General features: G+C 48.3%; 1 protein-coding gene across 1 annotated transcript in view; it reads left to right on the forward strand.

Moving 5' to 3' along the window:
- LOC311316323 (cyclic AMP-responsive element-binding protein 3-like protein 3-B) overlaps positions 1-4924 on the forward strand; it is a gene marked incomplete at both ends in the record, with an annotated part of 9295 nt that extends 4371 nt beyond the window's left edge. Inside the window, 5 exons of the mRNA XM_084447165.1 lie at positions 463-569; positions 1450-1518; positions 2382-2466; positions 4442-4538; positions 4716-4924. Of these exons, the coding sequence (XP_084303291.1) occupies positions 463-569; positions 1450-1518; positions 2382-2466; positions 4442-4538; positions 4716-4924 (567 nt within the window). The remainder of the gene's footprint in view (positions 1-462; positions 570-1449; positions 1519-2381; positions 2467-4441; positions 4539-4715) is intronic.
- Positions 4925-9815: the final 4891 nt, after the last annotated feature.

A 9815-nucleotide genomic window follows, 5' to 3' on the forward strand; every position in this document is an offset into this window, starting at 1 on the left:
CTAGCCTACTACCCAACTACCCCTCTAGCCTACTACCCAACTACCCCTCTAGCCTACTACCCAACTACCCCTCTAGCCTACTACCCAACTAGGTCCACGTGAATAAAACTACCCCCAGCTACGGTATATCTGCGGCCTGCGCTCGAGGTAGAAACACATCTAAACTACAAAGTCCCCTGAGGGGCTTTCCCAGACAAACATACAGCCCACACAGAGAGAGAGAGAGAGAGAGAGAGAAAGAGAGAGAGAGAGAGAGAGAGAGAGAGAGAGAAAGAGAGAGAGAGAGAGAGAGAGAGAGAGAGAGAAGCAGCCGGTTGAGAGTGACACTTGAAGAGAGAGAGAGAGAGAGTGAGGGGACAACAAGAAGGAAAGTTGGAGGGATACTTGTCTCTAATGGCCTCTCTCTCTCTCTCTCTCTCTCTCTCTCACTGTCCTGTGTGACTGGTGGGTGTACTGGGACAGTACGAGGAGAGAATTCTGAAGAAGATCCGTCGGAAGATCCGCAACAAGCAGTCGGCCCAGGAGAGCAGGAGGAAGAAGAGAGAGTATGTGGACAGTCTGGAGGGGAGGTAGGAACACCATATCCCAGGGGGCCTAGAGGCACCTGCTCCACCTAAAGAAAATTGATAATATAGGCAATGATAAAGTTAACTTTGGCCGGTTTGAATGAGACTATGACAAACACCATGGTCCTGGGGCGGCTGTAGCTCAGTTGGTAGAGCGGGTCATTCAGTGATCGAAGGGTCAGCGGTTCGAATCCCAGCTCCGACTGTCCTCATGTCGAAGTGCCTTGGTGCAAGACACCTAACCCCAAATTGCTCCCAATGAGCAGGTTAGCACCTTGCATGGCAGCTACCGCCGTATGGGTGAATGAGAGGCCATTGTAAAGCGCTTTGAGTGCCACTAAGGTGGAAAAGCGCTATATGAGTGCAGTCCATTTACCCATTTTTACCATAAGTGGAGTCCATTTGCCATCTGACTTTTATGACCATTATGCTAATTGTGTCTACACTTATGTTGTTAAACAACAGCCCCATTCCAAAAAATATTTCCGTTTTGCTTTCAGCCTTTCAGAGATTTCAGTCTGTTTTCAATTAATGCTGCTGGCATTGAGTCTCAGCCAGGATGAGCTCTGGGTTATCAGTCAGGGTACAGTAGAGGGAGACCGGCCAGGCTGGGAGGGGCCTCACAGAGAGACCAGACAGGCTGGGAGGAGCCTCACAGAGAGACCAGACAGGCTGGGAGGGGCCTCACAGAGAGAGAAGCAGCCGGTTGAGAGTGACACTTGAAAAGAGAGAGAGAGTGAGGGGAAAACAAGAAGGAAAGTTGGCGGGATGCTTGTCTCTAATGGTCTCTCTCTCTCTCTCTCTCTCTCTCTCTTCTCTCTCTCTCTCTCTCTTTTCTCTCTCTCTCTCTCTCTCTCTCTCTCTTTTCTCTCTCTCTTCCCAGGATGACTGCTTGTACTGCTCACAACCTGGAGCTGCAGAGGAAGGTCTACCAGCTGGAGCAGACCAACACGTGAGAGAGACGCGTTCTCTTCCTGCTCTCACCCTGAGGGGACTTCCCCTGTTCTTCCTTCCTTCTGTCCCGTTCCTCTTCCCTCCCTCCTTCTGTCCCGTTCCTCCTCCCTCCCTCCTTCTGTCCCCTGTTCCTCCTCCCTCCCTCCTTCTGTCCCGTTCCTCTTCCCTCCCTCCTTCTGTCCCGTTCCTCCTCCCTCCCTCCTTCTGTCCCTGTTCCTCCTCCCTCCCTCCTTCTGTCCCTGTTCCTCCTTCCCTCCCTCCTTCTGTCCCCGTTCCTCCTTCCCTCCCTCCTTCTGTCCCCGTTCCTCCTCCCTCCCTCCTTCTGTCCCCTGTTCCTCCTTCCCTCCCTTCTTCTGTCCCCGTTCCTCCTCCCTCCCTCCTTCTGTCCCCTGTTCCTCCTCCCTCCCTCCTTCTGTCCCTGTTCCTCCTCCCTCCCTCCTTCTGTCCCTGTTCCTCCTCCCTCCCTCCTTCTGTCCCTGTTCCTCCTCCCTCTCTCCTTCTGTCCTGTCTGCAGCTGCGTTGTGATGAATGAGACGTTCATGTGTGTCCATGCTAGTGGCTGTATACCTGCCGGTATGTGACTCACTCTCTCTGTCTGTCTGTCTGTCTGTCTGTCTGTCTGTCTGTCTGTCTGTCTGTCTGTCTGTCTGTCTGTCTGTCTGTCTGTCTGTCCGCCTGTTTGTCTGCCTGTCTGTCCACCTGTCTGTCTGTTTGTCCGCTTGTCTGTCCGCCTGTCTGTCTGTCTGCCTGCCTGTCTGTCTGTCTGTCTGTCTGTCTGTCTGTCTGTCTGTCTGTCTGTCTGTCTGTCTGTCTGTCTGTCTGTCTGTCCACCTGTCTGTCTCTCTGTCTGTCTGTCTGCAGCTCTGTGCTGGAACAGCTGGGAAGACTGCAGAGTCGCCTTGCCAACGGGCCCAGCAAGACTGCCCAAACAGGAACCTGCATCCTGGTGAGACAGACACACACACACACACACACACACACACACACACACACACACACACACACACACACACACACACACACACACACACACACACACACACACACACACACACACACACACACAGGTCTCCGGGCCTTTCTGCGCAGAGTTTGCAGGTTCTCCCCGTGTTCACAAGGGTTTCTTCCCAAGAACCCAATACCAAAAACATGCAGGAGAACAGATGCTCTTCAGTCCGGTCCCTGACCAAGACCTGGACTGAGCACTCGGACCTGGTCCCCGAGCGCCACTGACCAGGCTGCCCACTGCTCCTGGCTGCCCACTGACCAGGCTGCCCACTGCTCCTGGCTGCCCACTGACCAGGCTGCCCACTGACCAGGCTGCCCACTGCTCCTGGCTGCCCACTGCTCCTGGCTGCCCACTGACCAGACTGCCCCTGGAGGAGGACGGCTTGGATGGGAGAAATGCGGAGAACGAATTCCACTGAGCGTCATGCATGTGTGCGTGTTGTGTGCTAGCCTACACGTCGCCGCTCGCTCTCAAGTGCGTTGGTGTGAATTTGCCGCGTGGCCAATAAAACGACCTTCGAGGTTTTGTGTTTGAGGAGCGGTGAAATGTGCACACCACTAACCTACCACTGGATCGTCAATACGTTTCTTTTGAATTATTCCATATACTACATCGACCTGAGCTTGGACAGGGTCAAGGATAAACAGTGTTATATTATTGCTGTTGCTGCGTGTAGTCGTCAATAATATATAATAATATAGTATATTCAATAATAATAATATGTTTATTTGTATAGCACCTTTCACAGATAGGGATCAGAAAGTGCTTCACACACATGGCAACACAGTACAATACAGCAAAAGTGACAAGAGAATAGGGAGTAAACGAGGAAAGTAGGGGGAAGGAAACAAGAGAATATGGAGTAAACAAGGAAAGTAGGGGGAAGTAAACAAGGAAAGTAGGGGGAAGGAAACAAGGAAAGTAGGGGGAAGGAAACAAGAGAATAGGAAGTAAACAAGGAAAGTAGGGGGAAGTAAACAAGGAAAGTAGGGGGAAGGAAACAAGGAAAGTAGGGGGAAGGAAACAAGAGAATAGGAAGTAAACAAGGAAAGTAGGGGGAAGGAAACAAGGAAAGTAGGGGGAAGGAAACAAGGAAATTAGGGGGAAGGAAACAAGAGAATAGGGAGTAAACAAGGAAATTAGGGGGAAGGAAACAAGAGAATAGGGAGTAAACAAGAAAAGTAGGGGGAAGGAAACAAGGAAAGTAGGGTGAAGGAAACAAGGAAAGTAGGGGTAAGGAAACAAGGAAAGTAAGGGGAAGGAAACAAGGAAAGTAGGGGGAAGGAAACAAGGAAAGTAGGGTGAAGGAAACAAGGACAGTAGGGGGAAGGAAACAAGGAAAGTAGGGGGAAGGAAACAAGGAAAGTAGGGTGAAGGAAACAAGGAAAGTAGGGGGAAGGAAACAAGGAAAGTAGGGGGAAGGAAACAAGGAGATGCCGATAGTCCGAGGTAGAAGACAAGGCGGTGATTGAAGAGCCTGTGGAGTGCAGAGCAGCACTGTGACTCACTCCATCATCCAGCCCTGAGTCACGGACTGCATTCAAAATGTGTGTTGAACACATTCATTGTCCTCGTTCAACTCTCTGTACGCTATGCATTTTTAAAAGCACTCAGTCTCTTTCTCTCTGTCTCCACGCCCCCCCCCTCTTTCTCTCTCCAACTCTCTCTCCCTCCCCCTCCCTCCCTCTCTCTCTCTTTCTCTCCCTCCCACTCTCTCTCCCTCCCATTCTCTCTTTCTCTCTCTTTCTCTCTCCCTCTCTCTTTCTCTCCCTCCCACTCTCTCTCCCCCTCTCTCTCCCTCTCTCTCTCTCTCCCTCCCACTCCCCCCCTCTCTCTCTCCCTCCCACCCCCCCCTCTCTCCCCCCCCCCCCCTCTCTCTCTCTCTCTCTCTCTCTCTCTCTCTCTCTCTCAGGTGCTGCTTCTGTCCCTCTCTCTCCTTCTCTCCTCAAGTCTACAGCCAGACCCCTACAGCCAGACCAGCCAGATGACAGACTTCACTGAGACCAAGGGTCAGTATTCTCTCTCTCTCTCTCTCTCTCTCTCTCACACACACACACACACACACACACACACACACACACACACACACACACACACACACACACACACACACACACACACACACACAACACATCTATTAATTCTAAGTGCCTGTCTGACTCATCTCATGTCCTCCGTCCTCTCAGTGCAGTCCCGGTCATTACGGCTGGTGGAGGACACGGGGACCAGCCTCCCACAGGCGCTGTCATTATCCAGGGCTGCAGAGGTCCTGGCCACCCTGCTGGACCGCCTCCGGACCAGGCCGGAGCACGCAGACCCCCCCCTCCCCCCCTCCCCGGGGCCAGGCCGGCGCCACGACCGTGAACACCCAGACCTCTGGCGCTACGTGCACTGAATGAAAACAGTGAATGAGTGAACTGCGTGGTCTAGAGCAGGGGTCCCCAACCTTTTGGACCGGTTTCATATAGCCACATTTTCTGACGCCCGGGGGGTAGCCTAAAACGTTGTTTTTTTTCTGAGCCTATGATGTTGTAGTGTAGTCGCTTTTTCATAAGTTTAAGTAGGCCTAACAACAGCACACTGATTTAAACACATTACATGCATATTATTTTGGTGTCAACACATATTAGCCTATTATTATTATTATTATTATTATAGGCCTAATAATAAGTTTAAGTAGGCCTAACAACACACTGATATAAACGTGGCTCAAGATCAACTCAGAAGTGCTCCTTTATTTGGAACTTCCGGGTCGGAAGTTCAAAATCTGTAAATTGTTGTGGGGTTCACAGATTGTGGTTACTGGTGAAAAAATGACCAACAGACTGAACACAGTTCAATGTAATAAATGTATTACCCCACCCCCCCCCACATTTTTTTTTTAAATTTTTTTTCTTTTTTATGTATTTCTTTTTTATTTTAGGCTATACTTTCCGTGGCCCGGTGGTTGGGGACCAATGGTCTAGTGGACCTGGCTGCTGCTGCTCTGCTTACTGGACAGTTCTCCCACAACAGGGTTGATCAGCGCTGCCTTGAAACCCAAACTGCTTACGCTCCTCGTTTCTACTGCTGATTTGATGGTTGAGAAACGGAGCCTTTATTAGACCCGAGAAAAGGGTGATGCTTTGTACTGATAGATATATATCGATCCATCGATGGATTGATCGGTAGATGTATAGATAATCTATCTGATATAATATATTGCCCTTTCTGCGTGATGCACCTGTAGTTACTGAACAACACAGGCCTATTTTACTTTTATTTCTTATTTAAGTTTCATTTTCCTATCAATAAAGTGTTTCAATAAAGTATGCTTTGGATGAGTTTCCCTTGGATTGAGAAAACACTAGGTTTGTTTGTTTACTTATTCTTTAGACATGTGTTTGATTCATCAAGATTTGTCCAGGATTGACAGTTTGGAATCCAATATCTGCTGGATATCTTCTTGGACAGGACAGGCCTCTTAATGTGTCCAGCAGACTGATCACATCAGATTGTTGCATGTAAAAAGTCTTGAATTCTTTGTTTGGTACATACAAGCGGTGGGAGACGTGTAATAGAATAATTTGATGTAACTATCAAATATGAATCAAAAGTAAGACGTTTTGCTGAGGTTCATATCAATCGTTCAAAGACTGGTTCTTTATTCCAAAATACATACAGTTGCAACTGGACTTCCGAAATGGAACAAAAAGAAAAAGCATTTCACCCAAAGAAGTAGTGAAGTTTGGTTTTGCGCGGTCTTATATTCAAGGTCATACTCGGATATGACGTTTCTAAGATCTGATTGGCTAACTCATCATTATACGTCATCATTCATGGCGGACGTCATCAACAATGGCGAGAGTTTAGACACGTGATATAGGAAAGGGCGGGAAATATCAAATAGGTTTCTGCACAGACAATGGAACAATGGGAGGTCACAGGTTCTCAGACAACAAAGCCTCCCAGATAGCAAGCGGATCTGGGCCATATACAGGCCAGATCTGGCCCTTGTGGCTTAGTTCCGGCCCATATATGGCGCAGATAGCAAGCGGATCTGGGCCATATATGGGCCGGAACGGGCCGGGTGTGTCCCCCCCTGGAGATGTCATCCTGCCATACATGAGAAACACAGGCAGGGGTTCTTGAATCTCAAAAGGTATGAGGTTGCAAACAGGAGGTAGGGGAAGACTGTAAAACAAAAGGCCAAGCCAATAATCTCTGAAAAGCCTTCTTTATATTTTATTTTTTTTATTTTTTAAATTCTCAAAAACAACACATGACATCACAACAATACAGACAAACAGAACAAAACAATAAGACACAAACACATATCTTGTATCTTTACACTTTGGCTTCAAAACATTGTAAAGAAAGACATAAAACAGAAATGATCTTATCTTGTTCCAAATGATCACGTTTGTCTTTTTTCCTTTTTTTCCTTTATTATTTTTTCTTAATCTTGCTTTTTTAAAAGTCAATATACCCACATTACCAGCCTTCCTCTTCAATAAACTTTTCCACCTTTCTAAATATTTTTCAACATCATCATTCGTATTTGCAATATATCCTTCCAAAATAAAGTAACGTTTAGGAAAAGCCTAAATTTCTATGACAGACGCAGTGTCTCCTTCCAGATCTACAAACAGGCAAGTCAGCCAAGGAGGAGGACGTGGTTCTGACGTAAACACTGACCTTTGCAGCCAAACTCTGCAGATTTGTTTGAGTTGCAAACAAGATGGTTTCCCTGATTTGACTAAAGAAGGGAGCAGAGAAAACAACATGACTGAAATAGGGAAATCAAGGTCAATTCTAGTAACTTTAAAGAAGTATTTTGCATCATACGCCCTGTTACAAGGTTATTTACGATCATATGCAAAGATCCATATAACATTTTTTACATGCTTTAAACTTTTGAGTTATAAGTGCTCATTGCTCATGTCACAGTTAAGTACACAATAGATCTCTATTTTATCCCTTGGCAGGGTCCTTAATATGCCCATAGAGCTCCATTGGGTACTACATACTGTAGCTGTGCACAAGCTAATATCTCAAGAGTGCACAGTCTGTCAAAATGTTTATATGGACCGTTGTATGTGATTGTGAATAACATAACAGGACTCATGATGCTAAATACCTAACTACCCCTCTGCTCCCTTCTGAGGTTTGTTCTGAAAGGTGTGGATGAGAGACAGACACACAGACTTTTCTTTCACCTGCACTCTTCTTAGAGACTCAGTTGCAAATTACGTCATCAAACCAAGTTGCATGCAAGATGGTGATGGTACCCAGACAGCAATCCGACCAGGGCCATTTACAGGCCAGATCTGGTACTTGTGGCTTAGTTCCGGCCCATATATGGCCCAGATCCGCTTTCTATCTGGGTAGGGCCCAAAAGCAGACGGAGGCTGCAGGTGAAAAATGAAGTTTATTCCATTCTGTGAAAAACATCAGACAGAGTAGGAACACAGAACGGGATAAACGAGGATCTAATGCAGATCAAAGGAAACACAAGGGAACGTATAAGGAGGCCAACGAAGACAGGTGGTGCAAACCAACGAGAAACATGCAATAGATAACCACACACACACACACACACACACACACACACACACACACACACACACAGAGCCGAGCGTGAGCGACTTGCTAGACCCACGGCAGTGCGTGTGCCAGGCCTGAATCAACGTGGACGATGCCTTCATCTACCTGCTCCCCAGAGCGTCCTCACACCTGCTCCCCAGAGCGTCCTCACACCTGCTCCCCAGAGCACACTCACACCTGCTCCCCAGAGCACACTCACACCTGCTCCCCAGAGCGTCCTCACACCTGCTCCCCAGAGCGTCCTCACACCTGCTCCCCAGAGCACACTCACACCTGCTCCCCAGAGCACACTCACACCTGCTCCCCAGAGCGTCCTCACACCTGCTCCCCAGAGCGTCCTCACACCTGCTCCCCAGAGCACACTCACACCTGCTCCCCAGAGCACACTCACACCTGCTCCCCAGAGCGTCCTCACACCTGCTCCCCAGAGCGCACTCACACCTGCTCCCCAGAGCGCACTCACACCTGCTCCCCAGAGCACACTCACACCTGCTCCCCAGAGCGTCCTCACACCTGCTCCCCAGAGCGTCCTCACACCTGCTCCCCAGAGCACACTCACACCTGCTCCCCAGAGCGTCCTCACACCTGCTCCCCAGAGCGTCCTCACACCTGCTCCCCAGAGCACACCCACACCTGCTCCCCAGAGCGTCCTCACACCTGCTCCCCAGAGCGTCCTCACACCTGCTCCCCAGAGCACACCCACACCTGCTCCCCAGAGCGTCCTCACACCTGAGAGGCCAGGAAGGACTGTGAGAGCCATTAGGGGCTGGACGGCCTCAGCTGACGGTGCCTCTTTTATTTCCCCCTTTTTCTTCCCCAATCTTCTTCTTCTTCTTCCCCAATCTTCTTCTTCTTCCCCAATCTTCTTCTTCTTCTTCTTCTTTTTTCTTCTTCTTCTTCTTCTTCTTCTTCCTCCCCAATCTTCTTCTTCTTCCTCCCCAATCTTCTTCTTCTTCCTCCCCAATCTTCTTCTTCTTCTTCCCCAATCTTCTTCTTCTTCTTTTTTCTTCTTCTTCTTCTTCTTCTTCTTCTTCTTCCTCCCCAATCTTCTTCTTCTTCTTCTTCTTCCTAAGAAGTCTGACTTCCCATGCATGAAAATTCACCAAACTTTGCACATCGGTCCAGTCCTATGCCAGAAGCCCTCAACTGGCATTGAAAGACAATAGTCCTGACGATGGCCCTACAGCAACCGTTCACCCAGGGGCCAGAATAGTGAGCTGTAAGAATTCTTCCCTGACCTCTCTCAACGAGACAATCGAGCAAGCTCCTGGAAAATGTTTGTTTATTGACTAAAAACATATACAGAGTAGTAAACATGGGCTAAAAACTTCATAAGAGAGACATGACTAACAGAAGAGTGCACAGAAGGATGGGAGGATTGCGATACATTTCACAGGAGAGCATACTGAGACTGGTAAGATTTGATTTGAAGATTAAGGATGGAGACAGTTATTAGACCAGATCAATCTACTCGCCTCCATCTTAGATTTATTCATCAAAATCCCAGTGAGCGACCAAAGCCTGTAGGCAAAGGAATTAACTAATCCTCAGCAAATTTGCTTGAGTTGCAGACTGATGATTTGCCTGATATTTGACTGGAGAAGGGAGAAGAGAAAACAAGATGGCCGAAAGGGGGTTAAATCAGGTCAATTCCAGTAACGTAACTCCCCTACTTCCTTATGTTGTCTGTTCTGAGAGGT

Source organism: Borostomias antarcticus, assembly GCF_949987555.1.
Source record: "Borostomias antarcticus genome assembly, chromosome: 12".
NCBI lineage: Eukaryota > Metazoa > Chordata > Actinopteri > Stomiiformes > Stomiidae > Borostomias > Borostomias antarcticus.